Here is a 21,574-nt window from a genome sequence, read left to right on the forward strand (position 1 = left end):
TCCACTGTATATTCACTAGAAATTTGTATTTATTGGTTTGCCCTTTTGCCGTTTTTGAATTGGTGTTTGCCAATTAAAAATTAATATATGTGCTTGTGTGATGTATAGTATTGACTTGATAAAACCAGATATGTGCAGTCCTGTTTGTAACTGATCCTTTCTTAGATGTGGAAGTATTCTCATATCTCTTGTAAATCTATGAATCTGCATCATTCTTCAGGTCAGAAAGTATTTTTGCTTTTAAAGATTCATTCATTCATTCATTCATTCATTCATTCATTCATTCATGAGAGACACAGAGTGAGGCAGAGACACAGGCAGAGGGAGAAGCAGGCTCCCTGCAGGGAGCCCAGTGTGGGACTTGATCCCAGGACCCCAGGGTCAGGACCCAAACCAAAGGCAGATGCTCAACCACTGAGCCACCCAGGCGCCCCCTGAAGTTACTTTTGAAAATTGTCCAAACTGCTGTTCTGTATCAGTTTCTCTGTGAATGCCAGGTGGCCCACCACTTTGAGGATTTGTTTTCAGTCTTTTAATTCTCAGTGTTCTGAGAATTAGGGATAGTTTTTAAAAATTCTGTAGGCTATTATAAGTGATTTATATGATGGGGGTTAGTACAATTGATTGATTGTGAATGAGGGAAAGCAGATTCTCTTGGACCAACTAATGAAGGTAATAGTTGAGGTTGACACTCTTTCCCACTAACTAGCTGACCTTTGCCCACTTCACAGTAGACAGGAACAGGTGGGGAGCTAGTAAATCACTAAGTCACAAGTCAGGGGTGTGTGGGAAAGTGTGCATGCACAAACTGTCCAAGTGTCTTTCAGAGTGGCTATACTGTAAAACAGCCAACAGTGCATGAGTGCTGTAGTTTCTCCATAGCCTTGCTGGTACTTAGTGGCGTCATGTTTTAATTTTAGTTATTTCAATAAGTGTGCTGTGATAGCTCATTTTAGTTTGTGTTTCTATCATGGCTAGTAAGGCTAAACATTTTTATTTATTTGTGAGAGAGAGAGAAAGTGCAAGCAAGAGGGAGAGGGAGAGAGAATCTGAAGCCAACTACACACTGAGCATAGAGCCCGACATGGGGTTCCATGGCCTGAGATCATGACCTGAGCTGAAACTAAGAGTCAGACCCTTCACTGACTGACCCACCCAGGTGCCCCCGGAACATTGTTTCACGTACTTGTTTACCATCTGTTATATATCCTCTTTGGTGAAATGTCTGTTCATGTCTTTTTAGTGGCTTTTGTATAATTCCCTAGGATGTTGTCTCTGAATGATCATGTCATGTGCAAAGAAAATGTAGCTCTTCCACAGAGCTATATTGTCTATACTCTATATCAAGTGTGCATAGACAGCCTTCTCTTTCTTCAACTTGCAGTATCACACTGGCTGCAATCTCTAATGCGTTGCTGAACAGAAGTGGTGAAACCATTCATCCTTGTCTCCTTTCCAGTCTCGGGGAACATGGAGCTTTTTTAACATCATGTCTGATGGTAGCTGTAGGTTGTTTGTTTGTTTTTTGTTTTTGTTTTTTTGTTTTTTTTTAAGATTCCTTGTATCAGGTTGAGGAAATTCTTTCTGTTCCTAGTTTGCAGAGAGGTTTTTTCATGAATGGGGATTGGATTTTTCAAAAGTTTTTGTTTATTGACATGATTATATGGTTTTCTTTTTTTCTTTTTTTTAAGATTTTATTTATTTATTCATGAGAGACACAGAGAGAGAGAGAGAGAGGCAGGGACACAGGCAGAGGGAAAAGCAGGCTCCATGCAGGGAGCCCGATGTGGGACTTGATCCCGGGACTCCAAGATCGTACCCCAGGCCAAATGCAGGCAGTAAACCGCTGAGCCACCCAGGAATCCCAATTATATGGTTTTCTTTCATCTGTTAGTAGGATGAACTATATGGATTTATGGATTGTATCAACCTCATAGTCCTGGGATAAACCAGAACACATCTGTTCATACTGAGTGTCCTTTTCAGATAATGCAGCTTTTGACTTGCTCATATTTTGGGAAGGATATTTTAAAGATGTTATTTATTTATTCATGAGAGAGACAGAGAGAGGCAAAGACACAGGGAGAGGGAGAAGCAGGCTCCCTGTGGGGAGCCCATTGCAGGACTTGATCCCAGGATTCCAGGATCACACCCTGAGCCAAAGGTAGACACACTCAATCACTGAGCCACCCAGGCAGCCCTTGGGAAGGATTTTTGTGCCCATATTCATGAGGAATATTGATTTAGTTGCTTTGGTTTTTGTTTGTCTGTTTTGCTTTTGTGTAATGCCTTTGGTGTGCTGGCCTCATAAAATGAGTTGGCCTCATAAAACTACCTCCTGTATTTGAGGTAGTTGATGTGAGATTGGTGTTACTTATTAATTTTTTTAGTACTGAACGTCTTCACTCTTGAAACAGAGTCGCAAGTTTACTTTGTGGGAAAGTATTTAATTATGAATTGAATTTCTGAAGTAGATGTAGAGTTGATCGGATTTTTTGTTCATTGGAAATTTGTATTTTTCAAAGAGTTTATTGCATGTAAATTGCCAAATTTAATGGTATAAAATTCATTATGTTTTGTTACTACTTTTTAGTGATTGTAGGATCCCCTCCTGCATCCTCAATATTGGTAATTTATATCTCTTTTTTTTTTTTTCTCTTGGATAGTCTTACCAGAAGTTAACTGACTTCAGTTGTTACTTCAAAGAGCTTGTTTTTGAAAATAAAAAAAAATAAAAAATAAAAAAATAAAAAGAGCTTGTTTTTGGTGTCTTTAATAATCTTTATCGTTTGTTCGTTTTCTCTGTTACTTCTGGTATTTATTTCCTTCATTCTAACTTAGTTTGTATTTAATTTTTCTGTTCTTTGTTAATTTCTTAAAGCAGAAGTTAGACTCTTGGTTTTTTTTATCTTGTTACTTTCTGTTATAAGCCTTTAGAGCTGTAACTAAGCATTACTTACCCTGTGTCACAGAAATTTTATACATTCTATTTTCATTATGTTTTTGTTAAAATGTTTTCTAATTCTTTTGTGATTTCTTCTCACCCTTTGTTTAGTTGGAAACATTGCTTACCATGTGGTTGGGGATTTTTGTGATGTCCTTTGTTACTTAGATATTATTTAATTCTGTGATGTTCATGGAGCATGTTATGTCTTATGTCAGTCCTTTAGTCAGGTTGGGACTTATGACATGGCCTGGCACATGCTCTTTCTGGGCCAGCGTTCCACACCCATTTACAGAGTATGTGCTGATGTTCTCTGGATAGATAGCCTGTAAGTGCTCGTTAGGTCAAGTTGAGGGAAACTGTTATTTAAATAACATATTTACCATAATTATTAGTAATGGTTGAGTTAAAGTCTTGCTGTTTATTTTCTACTTATCTCTTTGTTCCTTTTTTCCATTTTTAGGTATTATTTTAGGTTTTCATTTAATTACCATTATTGCTGTAATCATTAGTTCTTTTTTAAAATTTTAATTTTTTTTAATTTTTTTTAAAGATTTTATTTATTTATTCATGAGAGACACAGAAAGAGACAGAGAAAGGCAGAGACACAGGCAGAGGGAGAAGCAGGCTTCATGCAGGGAACTTGATGTGGGCCTTGATCCTGGGTTTCCAGGATCACCCCCTGGGCTGAAGGAAGGGCTAAGCGGCTGAGCCACCCAGGCTGCCCTAAAAGTTTTATTTTTTTAGAGATACTGTTTATTCATTTGAGAGAGAGAGAGAGAGAGAGCACAAAGAATTGAGAGGCAGAGACTGTGGAGCACAGAGACCAAGGTGGGACTCGATCCCAGGACCCTGAGATCATGATCTGAGTCAAAGGCAGATGCTTCACCATCTGAGCCACCCAGTTGTCCCTTTCACCTTTAGTTCTATTTTGTAGTGGTGGGTTCTGCGATTTCCAATATGTGTTACTAACGCACCATAATATTTCTCCAATATGGCACAATACCATATTGTATGTAATTTAAGAAACTGGCACAGTTAGACTTCCAGTTCTTCTCATCTCTTGTTATTGTCTTACATGTTTTACTTATACACGTTATGAACTTCACCATAGAATATATGTATTTTTTGTTTAAAGCAGTCAAACATGTGGGGTGCCTGGGTGGCTTAGTCAGTAAAGTATCTGACTCTTGATTTTGGCTCAGGGCTCAGGTCACAATCTTGGGGCTCCATGGCGAGTCTGCTGGGGACCTTCCCTTCCTATCCCTCTGCCCCTCCCCCACTAAAAAGAAAGAAATCTTGAAAAAAAAAGTAGCTAAGCATGTTAAGTTATTAAAAAAAATAAATACCGCTTTTTCCGCTGTCCTGTACATTTACTCGTTCCTGAGTCCTCTGTCCTGTAGATGGATCCAACTTGCAATGTGACTTTCCTTCAACTCAAAGAACTTCCTTCAGTAGTTTTTGTAAGAGGAGTCTACTAAAGTTTGTGCTTTAAAACTGTCTTCAGGGGTGCCTGGTTGGCTTAGTGGTTGAGCATCTGCCTTTAGCTCAGGTCATGATCCTGAGGTCCTGAGATCCTTGGGCTCCCCATAGGGAGCCTGCTTCTCCCGCTGTCTGTGTCTCTGCCTCTCTTTGTGTCTCTCATGAATAAATAAATAACATCTTTACAAAAAAGAAAAGAAAAGAAAACTGTCTTTATTTCACCTTCATTTTTGGAAGAAGTTTTTCAAGTTTTTGTTTGACAGTTTTCCTTGTCTCTACCTACTGTCTCAGCGCTACCATTGCTCTGCATTACAGGATATGTAGTTCTGAAACACTGTGGCCATCCTTATCTCCTCTTTATCTCCTTTTTCTCTAGACATGTTTTTTAAGATTTTACTTATTCATGAGAGACAGAGAAAGAGAGAGAGAGAGATACAAAGGGAGAAGCAGACTCCCCGAGGAGCAGGGAACCCGGTGTGGGACTCGATCCCAGGACCTTGGGATCATGACCTGAGCTGAAGGCAGACACTCAACCATTGAACTACCCAGGTGTCCCATCCCTTCTCTAGATATTTTAAGATGTTTTTTGTGATGACTGCTTTCAGGAATTTGTATGTATCTTGTTTTGTCTTGCTTAGTGTTTGTGGTACTTCTTGGATCTGGAGATTCATGGTTTTATTCTCCCCCATTTCAAAAACTTTTAGCCTTTATTTTTGGGGCCTTTCTGCCCAACTCCCCCCCCCCCCCCCAATCTGGCATATCAGTGATATGTGTGTTAGACCACATATGTTCACAGATCATTGAAGTCTCTTGCTCTTTCTTTCTGTGACTCTATTTGATAGTTTCTGTTGCTCTGTCTTTAAATTCACTGATTTTATCTTCTGAAGTCTTCTATGAAGACCATCCAGCAAATTTTTTATTCCAAATATTGTATTTTTAATATGTGGAGGTTCCAAATCTTTCAAGTATATAATACTTATTCTTCATTTCCTAATGCCATTGTCTCTTTTTTCTTGGTATATTTCTAGTATTTTTTTTTAAGATTTATATTTATTAGAGAGTATACATATGCACATGTGAGCAGGGGGAGGGGCAGAGGGAGAGAGAGAGAGAGAGAGTACATCTCAAGCAGACTCTCCACTGATTGAGGAGCTCAACATGGAGTTCAGTCTCAGGACCCTGAGATCATGACCTGAGCTGAAACCAAGAGTTGGATGCTTAATGACTGAGCCACCGAGGTGCCTCTGTTTCTAGTTTTTAATTATTCTCCTATTACAGGTCACAATTTCTGCTTCTTTGCATGTCTGGTGATATTGGATGCTGGATATTGTAAATGTTATATATTTTTTCTTTTTTCAAAATCATTGATTTTATTTTCTTAGTTTAGCAGCTTGTGAATAAACGTGATTTTTTGAAAGCTTGTTCTTAAATTAAAAGGTGGTTTGTCGATCATAGCATTTTCAAACACCAAGTTAACAGGTCTTTGTTTGTGGTGGATTTGATTGCTGTAGGGCTATCCCTGCCAGGGGGGTGGGTCCTCGAGCAACAAGCATGGACTGTCCTCCTGCCTCAGCCTCCACTGCATTTCAAGCTAACCAGCCCTTTTTCGTAGGACTCATTCTTGCCAAAAAGAAATGGAGATTTATTTTTCTTGCTGATATTAGTAATACCATTGAAAATAATGTATGCATCATAAAAAAGATGGAAAACAGTCATAATTGTATTCATTAGTATTGGCTACCATTCACATTTGGGTAAAAGTTATTCCTGGCGGCACCACTTCTCCACCCTTTCCTTCATGCATCTGCATGGATAGATGATGCTATATGTACTTTTTTCCTTTTCCAGCAGTATGTTTTGTGTCATCTTTTATGTCAAAAAAATGTGTATCTCTCCAAGTGCTTTATTAGCTGCTTGGTGCTGGACAAGTTATAACTTCAGTAACCAGCCTGGTATTTATTGGTACATATGAATGTTAACAGTTTTGATGTTTTATAGTGTTAGAACTCAAAAGATAGACCTAGTTGTAGGATTTTGGTTCTTGTGCCAAAATGCTACCTTCAAGACTGTAGTAGCACGCACATCTCCTGTGTATTGGTCAGTTGGCCTGTCTTCTCCCATCTGATGGACATGGAAATGGCATTTTGTTTATATTGACAATTTTTTTGTGAGGCTAAAGATACCTCTTACCTATGAAAGTCTGTTTCTTATATATTTTTATTTTATAAATTTCTGTTTGTGGTGTCTGCTTATTTTCCTGTTGTGTGTTTTTAGAGGTCTTTATGTACACTTTGTTAATTGTGAATCAGGCTCCCATTTCTTTAGGTCTCGTCTAAGTGTTTTCATTTATGGTTTCTTCTATCCTGTGGAAGGCTAATGTGTTTCTCTGAGGGCCTACTGCTAATGTGAGGATGGCTCTCCGTTGGTAAGCTGGTGGTGTAGTGCTCATTACCCTGGCCATGGTGGCAGCCCTACTACAATGCCTAATGTATCTGTCAACCTGTTGTGCCCCTTGAAATTTGCACAATGTTCTATATTAGGTGTATTTCAATAAAAACAACTTCTAAAAATAAAAAATGGTTGCTGCCTTTGGTTTTATGTTTAGCATTTTTCCACTCCATGATTATATTTTAAATGATTACCTTAATAAAAAAAGATTTTATTTATTTATTCATGAGAGACACACAGAGAGAGAGGCAGAGGCATAGACAGAGAGAGAAGCAGGCTCCCCACGGGGAGCCTGATGTGGGACTCAATCCCTGGACTTCAAGATCACGCCCTGAGCTGAAGGCAGGTGCCCAACCGCTGATCCACCCAGGCATCCCTAAATTATTACTTTGAAAACAACTCCTGCTTTACATGTAATATCTCCTGTCCATCTGGCATTTATTTTGAGTCAAACTGTGAGTGGGAAATCAGACTTAAGAAAATAACTTGTTAGCCAGTTGCAGCAATACCACTTACTGAATAAATAGCTCACTTTTTTTTTTTTTTAGCTCAGTCTTTTTGCGAGAGTTTCAAATTGCCGCCAACTGGTCTCACCATTTTAAACTGTCAACATAAGTGTATGAGTGTGCCTCTTTCTCCCTACTTTTGCCAAGTGTGTATTGCAAATATAGCTAGACTTCTAGTCTACCTCTTGACTTCTTGCTTTAGAATATCTTTTGCCATATAGGTATTTTAAATTTTATTTGTGTAATTATTTGTTTTCCTTTATGATTACAGATTTTTCGCTGTGATCAGAAGGCTCTTTTCCTACCAATATTCGTTTATCATTTTAACCACTTTAAATGTTTGTCAGTAGGCAGTGAGAAGCTGGTCAATAGCCTTTACATTTTAGAATTCTTAATGCATTCTCTGCACATAGACTCATGGGGAAGGAAGTTTAATCATGTCACTACATCTGTGTGGCTAAAACACTGTCGTATGAATGAGTGTTGAATGGGTTCTTTTTGTATCACGTGCTGTGACACGGGCCGAATCGTGCCGGAGCCCGTGAATTCGCCCTACGGTCTCCTCCTTTCTCAGCTCTTTCCCAGACTTACTCAGACTCTCTGTGTTTTCTGTCTGCTTTGCTTTACTTCACATGGCAAAGTAAGGCTGTGCTGTCACCTTATTACTTAGGATATCTAGCTTACAATTCTCATACTATTTGTTAAAATGGATTAGTTTTTATCACAAGATGTTCTTGCAGCCTGTTGACTTCCTGATGTGATTTGAGCCTATTTGGGGGGTTGGTGCTATTTCTCAGTGGCATGTTTCTCCTTTGTGTGCGGGTTTTCTTTTTCTGGTGTACCTCCTCAGTGAACCCTCCAGGGTTAAGGGGGAGGAGAGATAAAGATGATGAATCATAATGGACTGGGAAAGATTTCTGTTTGCTGTCATGCACAGATGGGGGCCCCACCTGGTCTTTCCCACTCCGTCTCCTTTGCAAGAGTTCCAGAGTCACTGGCTTGGGCAGTTGGAAATGCTGGCACTAAATCATCATTGGTAGTAGCTTTATTTTGGAAAGAGTGGTAGAAAGGAAAGTGCAAAGTTAAAACACTGTGTTAGAAAGCATGTGTCTGAAAGAAAAAGCAAAAAATAACAAATAAGAGTACCTGAAGTGTCCATAGTAATGCAGAATTCTAGGAAAGCCCATCCACTTTGTGATGGAGCCCGGGGTAGAGCAGTCCTGCAGATGAGGTGTTGGACATGTCCCGTAGCTTGGCTGTGGTAATGTCTTAGGCAGGTACAAGTGTTCAGGGGCACACAGATGTACACTTTAAACATGCACAATTTATTGCATGTAAGTTAGGTCTTAGAAGACTAGTTGAAATCCTACTCTGTTCTCATTTGTACCTTTGATATGACCATAAAACTAAAAAGCTGTATATTGTAGGAAAAAGTAAGTTTAACTGAATTTCTGGTTCATTAATTTCAATTTGTAGCTTCATATAATTTGGCATATATTTAGATTTTGTAGGAAAAAGAGCTCTAATTTCATTATGGATTTAGGTATGACAGTTTGGTTTTTCATTTGATAGCTTACTCTTCCCCTCTTCCTTCACTCTGACTTCTCTGTTTCTGCTGTAATGGACTTGGTGTCACATCATCTGTTGAGCCTTATGACAGCAAGTAGTAGTAAACCTGCAGACCTCAGAGCTTTTCTTGAAGAACTGAGGACTCCACCAAGAATGTCATCTCCGATTTTGTGGTATTCCCTTATCACTGGATGTGATCAGACCATTAAAGTTTGAGCAAACCATTTGATAATAGCTGTGCTGCGGGCCCTGTGATGGCAGGCTCAGCTTCTCATGACTACACACAGGCAGCTAGAAGGCATGCTTCTCAGGCATCCATAGATATTCGGGAAGTGTGTTTCTGGCTTTTGTGATCAGGCAAATTTATTAACAACAATGAGGTCACAATAAATCATGACTTGCTGATTTATTTCAAAAGATCCATATAGCAGTAAACAATACCATTTACATTTAATTAGTTTTATTGAACGAAAGGCAATTTTATTTGTAATGAACCACATGTTATGATTAAGGATGTATTTTAATGACCTTTAAGTAATGCGAACAAATGTTGCCCTTGACCTAATAGCAGAGGCTTTCCTACATTATTGAAAACTTCAGAATGATTTTTAAATTATCGTGAAAAGCTTCAAATGACATTCTCATTATTGTGCCATTATTCAGTCATTTGATGTCTAATATACTAGATGAAATGCATTCCTCTGAATGTTCATGTGTGTGTAGAAATGAGGATTGTTGCTAGTATTGTTCTTTATTTCCATGTATCAAAAGGTAGTCTTTTATAGGAGAACTTCATTTTTTGAAAAATACCTGTGACAGGGTAATATTTAAATGATGAAGGGGTTTTGGACCTGCCTTATTCCCCGAGTCATTTGGCTGCTTATTAAACATTCTTGTTGTATATCCCTAAGTCCACAATTATTACACAATGTGTTCTTTCTGGGTAAACCAGCTTGACATAATTAACTTGAAAATGACTTTTTATTAGTTAATGTATACTCTAAACTGCAATAGCAGACCCGCTGTGGTGGGCTGCTGTGTTCACGCTTTATCCAGTGTAGTATCCCTGTTCTCTAAAAAATGGAAAACTCATCAGTGTTTTCTAGGCCCTGATGAAGGTGTGTGAATAAGCTTTCCCAAGTTAAACCTACTCTCAAAGCATTCGTAGGGCAGAAATGAGGATGATGTCTCCTGCCCCTTTGGTGGTTCTCTGCTGTCAAGGGCCACCCTCAGTGTCACAGGTGGAGGTGGCAAGTGCCGTCTGGCCAGTGGCCTCTGCACCCTGGAGTCAGACCTAATGGGTGTGTGTTGACCTCAGTAATTGTAAGGATGTTTCCCATAGAGGGCCATTTGGTCATATCCTGAGAGCAATTTTTGGAGGTTCAGTCATGAATCTAAGCCTTTCCTGTGATGTTGGAAGGACCTTATTCCAATATATTAAATCCCTTTCTGCTCCTGAGATGTTTCCTGAACTGTTACAGCACAAATTGAGTTTTTCTCTTCCCCCGACCACCCAGTGGTGGGTGGTCTGAGGCTGAGAGGGCAGCTGTGGCATCATTGACAGGTAACTCTCTCACCTGTGTCCCATGTGACTGCCTCTCCCTGCCTCCCCACAGCACATGTCGTCATGCTCTACTCCATTAGGCCAGAGAGAATGCTGAAGGCTGCGTTCAGTGGGTGGGGGATCATGTTCCCCTGGAAGGCCGGGGAGTCCTGTCTTTAACAGGAGCTGGGGAGGATGGTGGGAAGTGTCTCTGCCACGTCATCTCTTTTTGTTTTCTGGTGAGTGTCTTTGATTTCCTCTCATCCTTCCTCCTGAGTGGTATGCACTAAAATTTTTCAGTTAGTTCTTCTGGAGGATTTTGCTGCCCTCAGAGTAGGATGCTCCCTTTGGGGTTGTTAGGGCTACCACTTTTATTAGAATCCATTCTTTCACACTTGTTCTTACCATAACTCTAAGCCACTTGAAGATTTGTTTGCTCCCCACTCACCTAAAGTGGGAAATGAATGAAATGTAAACAGTGAAATAGATGTTTTCTAGAGATGAAAGAAGCCATATCATTTTTAGATGGCTGCTTGTTTTCTGTGAAAGAATATTTTCTCTAAGTGATAGAGCATGATATACAGCCCACAAGTCAGGGCTCCCACAAACAGAGGAGATCTGATGAGGCTGGTTAAATTGGGTTTTCCAGGAATAGAAGAGAATAAATACAAATCTCTAATATATTTTAAGAGATATGAGAGGATATTACAGTCCAAACAGAAGCTATGAAAAAAGATCATGTGTAAAGTAGACCTCTTAGAAAGACATGAGTGCTGAAATAAAAACACATAAATGGGACTGGAGGATGGATTGTTTTGCGTCTCTGAGAACCCACGCAGAGATGGGAAGGAGGCATGGATGACCACAATTTCTAGCTCAGTCCTTAATACTGCCCCTAATTATTGTGTGTGTGTGTTTCAACCTGTATTGAGATAAAATTGGGAGACAGTGAATTGCACATAATTACTGTACACCTCAGCACATCTGTGCAACCATCACCACAGATAAGAGCAAGACTGTAGCCTTTGTTACGTGTCTGTGGCTACCTGTGGTCCTCTCCCAGTGCCCAGTGCTTTCACTCTTCTCAGCTTTCCTCTGGCTCCTCATACACTCACACTTCTCTCACTTCTCACTCTTCTCAGCTCTCCTCTGGCTCCTCATACACTCACACCTCTCCTGTCAAGGGATAATTCTTCGAACACTTTGGCCTAACACTGCTGTTCAGAAACCTTGGCCCATAGTCCCCTTGCCCTCTCTTCTTCCTGACCTTCCCTCACAGGCTGTCTCCTTGTCCATGGCCCACAGCTCTGGTGTCTCAGATGTTTCTTTCACGGTTTTAGGTTAGCTGAATATGTTTGGAATTAGTTTTACTCTATTGCCTTTTAAGCTGCACTGCTTTGCATTTCCTTCGTAGTTGCTAGAGATCATAATATAAATTTCACTAAAAGTATACTGTGAAAGTTACAGTTGTGTCACTTGACATAAAATGTAAGACCCTTGTCATTGTATGGGTCCATGTACCCTACCAGTCCTTTATGCTGGAAGCATAAGGACTTTTCTGTATGTGTCTATGTTTATATGCATTCATATACTTTTTTATATGCATTATATTTGTATATGAACTGTTCCAATGTTTTTATATGTATTTTAAGGAAAAATTAAGTAGAAAACAAGATTTTTGTTTTTCTTTTGTTCCTTATTATTTTTGTTCCTCACCACCACTTCCTAAAGACTGAATTTATCCCAGAAAACATTTCCCTTCAGCCTAAAGAATTTCTGTTAACATTTCTCGTAATATATATCTGGTAATAGTGAATTCTCATTTTTGTTTATCTGAAAATATCTTTATTTCATCTGTTTTTTGAAGGATATTTTTGCTGAATATTGAATTCTTGGATGACCGTGTTTCCTCCATAGCACTCTAAATACTTTGTCCCACTGTCTCCTGCTTCAGTTATTTCTAGTGAGTAATCAGTGTTGTTCTGCTAGTTGTTCCCTGTGTGTAATATGTCATTTTTCTCTAAGTAGTTTTGAGACCTTTCTCTTTGATTTTTTTTTTTTTTTTTTAGCAATGTGACTTTGGGTTTTTTTGTTTTAATTTTATTTATCTGTCTAGGGGTTTTCTAGGCTTCATAAATCTGTCTGGGCTGTCAGTATATTTTGCATATTTTTAGTCATTATTTCTTCAAATAGTTTTCCTTCCCCATTCTTTCTCCACTCCCTCTAGGAGCCCAACTGTAAAATATTACAACTCTTGACACCCTGTCAATGGCACTGCAGCCTATCCTTTCCTACAGCTTCTTTCTTTGTGTCTTGAGATTCATTATTTCTCTTGCTCTCTCTTCAAGTTTACCGACTTTATTCTGTCATCTCCAATCTACCGTTAAGTCCATCCAATAAATTTCTTTCAGATATTGTATTTTTTTAATTCTAGAATTTCCATTTGGTTCTTTTTCCTTAAATAAATATTTTTTCTGTTCTGTGGTTTCCCATTGTTTATCTTTAAGAGAATGTTTTCCTTTAAGTCTTTGAGACATTAAAATTGCTTTGAAATTTCATCTCTTTATTCTGATATTTGGTCATCTCAAAATTAGTCTTTATTGCTTGACTTCTTTCTCAAATACAGATCTTGTGCTATGTCTTCATATGCACAGAGGTTTGGATTGTGTCTTCAACATTTTTTTTCAAAGATTTTATCTATTCATGAGAGAGACAGAGAGAGAGAGAAAGAGAGAGAGAGAGAGAGAGAGAGAGAGAGAGAGAGAGGCAGAGACACAGGCAGAGGGAGAAGCAGGCTCCATGCAGGGAGCCTGACATGGGACTCGATCCCCGGTCTCCAGGATCACGCCCTGGGCTGAAGGCCGTGCCAAACCACTGAGCCACCTGGGCTGCCCCAACATTTCTAATGACACATTGTAGAGACTGGATTGGCTTATGTTCTTCTGAAGAGGACTGTTTTGTGTTTGGTTTTGTCCTACTTAGTATTTCACTCAGCTGAAGTCGAACTCTGAGCTCTTTCTTCCCTGCCATTGGGGAGCTGCTGCAGTCTTTTTTCACTTCTGTCAGCTGGGCTGCTAGAAACCCACCCTGCACATGGGTTGTGTGGGGTCAGGGTGAGAGGATGCCAGAATTAGGGCCCCTCTGGGACACTCTCCACCTCTCCTGTTGCTCTTCAGCTGCTGTAGTTATCCTCATCTGTGGCCTCTGGGTCTTCATGACTGCATGTCCACGATTTCCTAAGTGTGGCAGCCACGCTAAAACATTTGTTCCAAGGCAAAACCAAAATAAAACAGATAACAAAAAATGAAAATGAGAAGAATAAAAATGGTAAACTCTCTGTTTTGAGGGACTTTCAAGACCACCCCCAGTTTTAATAATTCCTAGGAGGACACCTAGGATGCAGCACATAGTCCTCCTCATGACCATGATTTATTCCAGTGATGGGACACAGGGTACAGACAGCCGAGTGAAAGGCACTGGGGTAAATCTGGAGAGAGCAAGGCTTGAGGCTCCAGAGCTTCTCCCTGTGGACTCCCCCAGGATGCACTACGTACCCCAAGCAGCATGTTGTGAGAATACATGTGAAATGGTACCTAGCAGGGCAGCACAGGAGAGACTCATGGAGGCATTCCTCTGTCTGGCACATACCAAAATACCAGACTCCCAGAAGGAAGCAGGTGTTCAGTATAAACCACACTGCCTGACTATATTCTGCAGGCACAGTGAGTCTTTCTTATCTGGGAATGGTGGCGACCCTCCTGAAATCCATATTTCCAGACCCCACCCAATGGCCAGCCTTGCTTGTGAGCAGGCCTTTCTCAAGTCTGCATTCATGTTTCTACATGGTCCCCTCCCTTGGCCAGGTGTCTTTCAGGAGAAGTGCTAGGAGTATTGTTGTAGGATGTCACTCAGCCAGCTGAGACCAGTGTGCACACCTGGTGCCAGGTCTGCACTTTAAATTCACCATTCACCACAGCATCCAAGTGAGAAATCCCATTTGCCAGATGTTTTCTATGCCCTGCAACCCCTTTGAATCTCAAATGCCGATCACTGGCAATAGGAAGGTTTCTTGCAGGACTGGAGAGCCTGCCAGCAGTTGTAAGGAGCACAGGTGACCTCCATCCTCGGTTCCTCCCTGGTGTTGGTGCCTATCTTGTGCCCTCAGGAGTCCTTGCATGGTCTGCCCAGACTTTCAGCTGGAAGGGTTTTATGCACGAAGCACAAAGTATCTGGGGTGCCTGATGGACTCTTGTTGGTTGACCTGGTTTGGGTTCAGATCATGATCTCAGAGTTGGGGATCAAACCCCAGGTCAGGCTCTATGCTCAGCATGGAGTCTGCTTGGGATTCTCTGCCTCTCCCCACCGCCCACCCCTGGCTGTGTATGCACGTGCCTGCTCTCTCATATAAATAAATCTTTAAAAAAAAAAAAAAAGGACAGAGCATTTTTTTACAGGATTTTTTTTTTCCTAGAGAGGTAGAGAGGGTATGTACATGGGGGGGCAGAGGGAGAAGGAGAGAGAGAATCTTAAGCTCAACATGGGGCCCTGAGATTATGACCCAACCAAAATCAAGAGTCAGGCACTCAACAGACTGAACCATCCAGGAAAATATTTTTATACAACTTAATCCTGAAGATGCATCATGTTTGGGAAATGGTCAAGAGGAAATCTGAATCTTCAAACCATTTCAGAATGGCTTTACATAGCCCCACCCCCACCAACACTTTGGTCCCCATCATTTATCTGGGAAATGGCCCAAAAGAGATCATTTCCCTTCTGGGGCAGTAGCACCTAGTAGTCAAACGTCCTCACTCCAAGCTGCTTATATTGGGGGTGGTGGTGGTGAGGGAAGTGGGGTTAGGCTCGTGGTCCACTGTTGTAAACTGCAGCTGATCTGGAATGCCAGCAACAGCAGTGAGACCCTCCTGAGACAGAAGGGGCTTTGGAAGGGAAGGGTCACCAGGGGGGGCCTCCCTCTTGAAGCTTTGGGCAGGGGTCACATGTTGCATCTTGATTTCAAGAGGCCCAACAGAGCATGGGCCCCTGATCGTGGGCAGCTCAGATGACCCAGATGGCCCAGCCAGCATCCAGGTTGTTTTAATGGTTAATGTCCCTCCAAGGGGTCTGAATTCTTACACCCATTGCAGGTCCAAGCTCTGTTGGTGATCCTATTCCTGCATTCAGCTTGGGCTGATTGTGCCATGGTTGACAGCCCTGGCAGACAGCATCGGGGCGTGCGTTAGAGTCAGGTGTAGGCATTTGGGGTCTGTGAGTCCAGGGTTCCAGATGATGTGACTTCCAGGCCATGCCGTGAGAGCTGTGCCGCAGATGCCTCTTCGGCCCTGCTCCAGGAGAGCCTGAGGGCACAGCAATGACAGGGAGCGCCTGTCTCTCAAGACAAATCAGGAAGCCCAATCTGTTCAGATGCCAAGTTGGTTCGCCTTCCGCAGCTTTCACCTTGCTGTGCAGTGCGCTTGAGTCTGCCGTGTACTTGTTTGAGTGGCTAGTTATCTCTTGTTCCATTAATTTTTTTTAGTAGTCACTAGATTGTATCAAACCTGCATTTGTGTTACAGAATTTACCTTAAACTTAGAATCTCACTTTTCAGTTGAGCCTCTTCAGTTACCTTCAGGGGTATTTGATGCCTGTTGTTAATGTGTAGATTATTAGTGAAATAGAAAAGGAATCCTAGTTTGCCTTCAGAGGCCTGCAAAGAGACTAGGAATGTGAACAGCTTGGAGGCTGGGGCACTTCTGGCTTCAGCGTCCTGGGGGCACAGTGGGCTGGAGTTCTTTACCATCAAATTGACATGAATCTTGTTTAAATTTCAGGCCTGTAGTAAGGACAGAAATTTCTTAAACTTCTGTGTAGAGTTGTACTTATCCAGCTTTCTGAGTGCCAACTAAGAAAATAAATAAATAAATAAATAAATAAATAAATAAATAAATATAAAATATATTTTATAAAACATTACTATATATTTTGAATATATTTTAGAATATATTTTAGAATATATTTTTAAAACAACTGAAATACCAAGAACTTAAAGAGTTTTAATAGTTTACTCTGAAAGACTCCAGGATAAGTAATCTCCATTCATGGCTATAACTCACCTACTTAGACTGTTATTTGTGTCCATGTGAATCAATTTGGAAAATATACAATACCATATTTAGATTATAACAAATTTGATGGGTCACTCTCACATCCACATGATCATTTGCATCCTCCATGTGTGAACTCACTTTGTGTGGTTTGTGTGGTTTGGAGTTTTGTCTCCTAATATCACTTACATCCTGGTCACTTTGGGATGTATGGGATTACCATGCAGAAGATGTGAAGTCGCTTTCCCTCGGGCTGTCTAGGGGACAGTACAGTCAGGATCCCATGTGGGTGTTGGTGTTAAAATCCACACAGACAAGGAACTAACTTTACAGTATTGTAAATCCCTGATGATCTTCTGGTAAAAATAATCATGTACCATTAAAAATTAAAATTTGTTATCAGTACATTTTTACTTATTATAACATTTTAATAAAATTACATAGTATTTTAAAAACTAAAATTTCTAGGGATCCCTGGGTGGCGCAGCGGTTTGGCGCCTGCCTTTGGCCCAGGGCGCGATCCTGGAGACCCGGGATCGAGTCCAACGTCAGGCTCCCGGTGCATGGAGCCTGCTTCTCCCTCTGCCTGTGTCTCTGCCTCTCTCTCTCTCTCTCTGTGACTATCATAAATAAATAAAAATTAAAAAAAAAAAACTAAAATTTCTAAATCAGCAGATGTACTTTTATAAGTTGTCTTAAAATAAGGTGCTTAAATGTCATCTCTGGAGACTTGCTGTTTAAGCATATACATGTCACCTGTGAATGGAGTGACCTAAACCACTTTTTTCCTACTTCAAAACTAGTTCCAGAAAGTCGCTGTAATATGTGAATAGTTAAAGCCTTCCCATGTAATTTTATAAATATAGATCATGGGGATGTAGTTCAGGCACATGGAGAAAGGCAATATGTTCATGCCTTTAAGTAAGTCAGTTGTTTATAGCAAATGCAGTAGCTATTAGAAGAAAAGCATGTGAGTAGGAATTTGGTAAATTGCCTTACAGAACTTCTGTGGAATTGTGAAGATTAATTACTTAAATCCCACTAAGTTCTTGGGTACCCATGTAACTTCCAAATATTCATACACAGTATGACTAAACTCCATGAAGTATATCTCCACCTTTAAACATGGAATCTGAGGCAGCCCCAGGCAACATGCAGTTTGTGAGTATTTCCCCAAGCACTCAACACACACCTGTCATTAAGCAGCAATCTGTTAGAACCAAGAGAAATTGCCACACCTCTCTTGAGCGTAAACATTTTTTCCCTTAGTTATGTTCCATCCTAATCCATAGTGTTGGCACACAAAATATAGGAAAACCAACTGTCACTTTTGATAAATAATATTTGAAAAATATTAGTTGGTGATTGAAAAATTTCCAAGTAATTTTGTCTGATTATAATATAATTAATTCAGATATTTTGTATTCCAGGATCTTTTTTCAATCAGTGCTTATGTTTATGCTCAGAAACCACAGCTGGATATTCATAGTTTTGAAGGCACATTTACCAGGGTAAGTTAAATCTTTTGTTAAATACAAATATATTCGTTGTGTGTTTAAATTAAAAACTGGAAAACTGAAATTTGAAAGAATGCTTAAAGAATAAAACAGAAGATTTGAACTGAAAAGGGAAAGCCTAGAGAATGTTTCAAGTTCTTAAATTTTCCTGCATCTAGTCTCTCTGTGGGATATGCTCAGTACAGTGTTTTTGTTTAGCATATTTACTCTGTAGAAAGACCCTTCCCCCTGAAAATTGTAGGAGTCAAGATGAAGTAATTTCACTATGTCAGTTTGAGTTTGGATATTAGTTAACATACTATGATATGTATATTGTTTCCTGATTTATATTAACTGGATGGCTGTGCTCACATGTGCACTTCAATTTGACATTCTTCACATTATCATGGTGTTTTGCTATAGCTTGAAGTCCCTTCTCCCCAATGACTCCTGATTGGATTTGGAGGACTCAGTAACTTCTGATTTTAGCAGCTTATACAGATATTATAAACTCTTCATAATACTTAGGGGAGGGGGTTAGGTACAACTGTAGTTTACTTTTCATTGCTACAGTTATTTTAAAAAGGTTTATTTTGGTGTAACCTTCTTCGTTTCACTCTTGTTCACATACCAGGATTGGTGAGCAGTTATCATTTGAGAAAGCATTTACGAAGTGCCAGATAATGAGCAAATTATGGGAATGCAAAAATGAAGATGCCTATTGAGGAGATGGTCATTGCTTTGTTACTTTATTTTTAAGGGTGCTTTAGTAAAAGTATATTCAGGATGTTCATGACAATAGATGAGGAAGATGAGGAACTGTAAATGATTTCTGGAGAAAACTCAAATCATTTTGTGTTTTTGCAAAAATATTTATGAAAACATCTTCTAATTAAAGACAACTTAGCATATTCGAGAAAAAGCCTTAACCAAAGGGCTTCCTTAGTAGCATGAGTTATTAATTTAGCCACTGTTAATATTTTGGAATATTATTTGCTTTCTTCCTTTCTGTTTTACAGATTTATATTTCTTGTCATTTGCTAAGAGTTGGGAAGGTCTGCTAGACAATGTGTGGAATCACACTGAAGTCAGTGTGAGTGCGTGAGAATATGGCTGAACACAGCCAGGCTGCAAAGCGCAGTTTACACAGTGCATGACTGAGCATGTGACTGCATAATTTATGTGTATGGCCGAGCATGTGTGACTCTGAGATTGTGTGTGTGATCGAGCATGTGAGACTGCGTGTGTGACTTAAGCGTGTGTGACTTGAGTGTGTGTGACCAACCATGCATGACTGAGACCAAGTGTGTGAGACTGTGTGTGTGACTTGGGTGTGTGTGACTGAGAGTGAGCATGTGAGCACTGTACATGTGACTTGGGCATGTGTGACTGAGATTGTGAATGTGACCGAGCGTGTGTGACTTGGGTGTGTGTGACTGAGATTGTGTATGTGGCTTGGGTGTGTGGGAGTGAGTGTGTATGACTGAAACTGAGCATGTGAGTACTGTACATATGTGACTTGGGTGTGTGTGACTGAGATTGTGTGTCACTTGGGCGTGTGTGACCTGAGTGTCTATAACCCACTGTGTGTGACTGAGCGTGTATGACTGAGACTGAGCATGTGAGCACCGTACATGTGTGACCAGGCATTTGTGTCTTGGATATGTGTGATGGAGATTGTGTGTGTGACTGTGTTTGTGTCTGAGCTTGTGTGACTACATATATAAGCATGTGACATTGAGTGTAAGACTGCGTGTGTGATCTGACACGTGACTGTAGACTGAATGAGCGTGTAGGTGTAGGGGAAGGGGATATGGAGAAGGGTAGCCAGGTTCCATCCTGAAGATCTTGTCAGAAGAAGGAAGAAGCTATTTAAGAATTTTTAGCTTAGAAGAGAGATGATGGCACTGGTGTATGTAAGAGTCGCCTAGACCTCTGGTTCACTTAGGATGGAGGCAGCCACCTGAATCGGTTCATGTCCCCACAGCCTCCACAAACTGCTCAGGCCAGGTGCGGGAGTAGCCAGTGTGCCTGTAGCTCGTGCACACAGCACACATGGGAGAGAGAATGTGCAAATTCCAATTTTCTGGAAGTGAGAAAAAGTATCCAAAATAGCACAGTCAGCTCTAGAGTCAGGACGGGGCATGAGGAATTTGTGTCGAGACTGTGGACCCGACTGGGGTTTCTGAATTCCCTGAGCTTGCACTTACCTCTTATGGGTTGCTGAACGTTCTTGATTGGTGCCTGGCCTTTCACCACCTCCAGTAGGTGTTTCTAATGAGATCTTATTTCGGTCCTTTTAAATACATTAATAGTGAGTTCTGGATTATTTAAGGAGAAAATTCTTTCCTGTATATCCTTCAAAAAGGAGGAAAGAAAAAAACCATGCTAAATAACTGATTTCACAACAGAAAAATGGAATTCATCAGTTTAAAAACCAGAGTATTAAGTGAGCATTTAAAGAAATGACATCTGCTTATATTTCTTTTCTAGAGTATGATCTACAAAGGAGAGAATACATACTTTATATCAGCCTAAGTAATTAAGTAAGGATCAGAGCAGATTAATTCAAGTGTCCTGTGGCAATACATGTATTATGTATTTTGTTGCCTGAACAGAGTATAATTATGCACATTGTGAAAAATGTCTGCTTCTGCTTACCTTATAATGTGAGGATAACTTCAGCTGCTTGCTATACAACATTCCGAGTAATATAAATGATTCATATTAGTATTATTGTATAATTGATTTGCTTATTGTTCAGGACCTAGGAATTCTCCCTGAAGTTTACAGTTTAAAACTGAGCTAGTTTTGAAATATTAGCAGTGTTCTTAGGCCTTTAACATCATATTCCCATTTAATATTCTTTATAATGCACTTTCTGCTGTCATTTCTGCTGCAAACCATAGTACACTCATCATTGTTCGGGTCTTTTCCAATCAAAATACTACCTTTCTAAAAAGCAGATGTCTATTGTTTGTTAAATTGGGTCCACTATTGAGAAAACAGCTTCAAGTGGTGGCATTTTCCTTTATCCCTCCCAAAGCAAATTTCATCTTTGCAAACTGTGTGGCATTAGGAGAAGGAAACCCAGAGAGAAAGTTACTTAGAGATCATTTATTTCCCATCTTCCCAGTCTTTATTCTGTACTATATGAGATTAGTAAAAAGCTATCTTTTACAATAATTTTCTTGATATTAGAAAAAGTTTAATGTTTAAAGTCCATCACTGTTACTACAGAATTGGAAAGAAACTGCATAGATACTGTGTGTTCTTCACATAATTGTGCTAGAAATAGAACGAATTCACATGATTAAATAGTTGTGCAAAAGTAATGGGAGAACCAACTTAAGTTTCTAAAATGAAATTGTATAGAACCTTTTATTTGCAGCTTAGAAAGCCTTATATGTATGTATTTTTTTAAGATTTTTTATTTATTATTTTAGAGAATAAGAGAGAGAGCATGATGGGGAGGGGAACAG

The 21,574-nt window shown here is 40.0% G+C and overlaps 1 protein-coding gene across 4 annotated transcripts in view; it reads left to right on the plus strand.

Annotated features, from left to right (window-relative positions):
- Positions 1-21,574, plus strand: part of ATP9B (ATPase phospholipid transporting 9B (putative)) — a 240,280-nt gene that overhangs the window by 89,308 nt on the left and 129,398 nt on the right. For all 4 annotated transcript variants that reach the window (XM_025997772.2, XM_025997773.2, XM_025997774.2 and 1 more), the window contains one exon: positions 18,027-18,107. In XM_025997772.2, the coding sequence (XP_025853557.1) occupies positions 18,027-18,107 (81 nt within the window). The remainder of the gene's footprint in view (positions 1-18,026; positions 18,108-21,574) is intronic.

The sequence above is a fragment of the Vulpes vulpes genome, chromosome 5, assembly GCF_048418805.1.
Source record: "Vulpes vulpes isolate BD-2025 chromosome 5, VulVul3, whole genome shotgun sequence".
Taxonomy (NCBI): Eukaryota; Metazoa; Chordata; class Mammalia; order Carnivora; family Canidae; genus Vulpes; species Vulpes vulpes.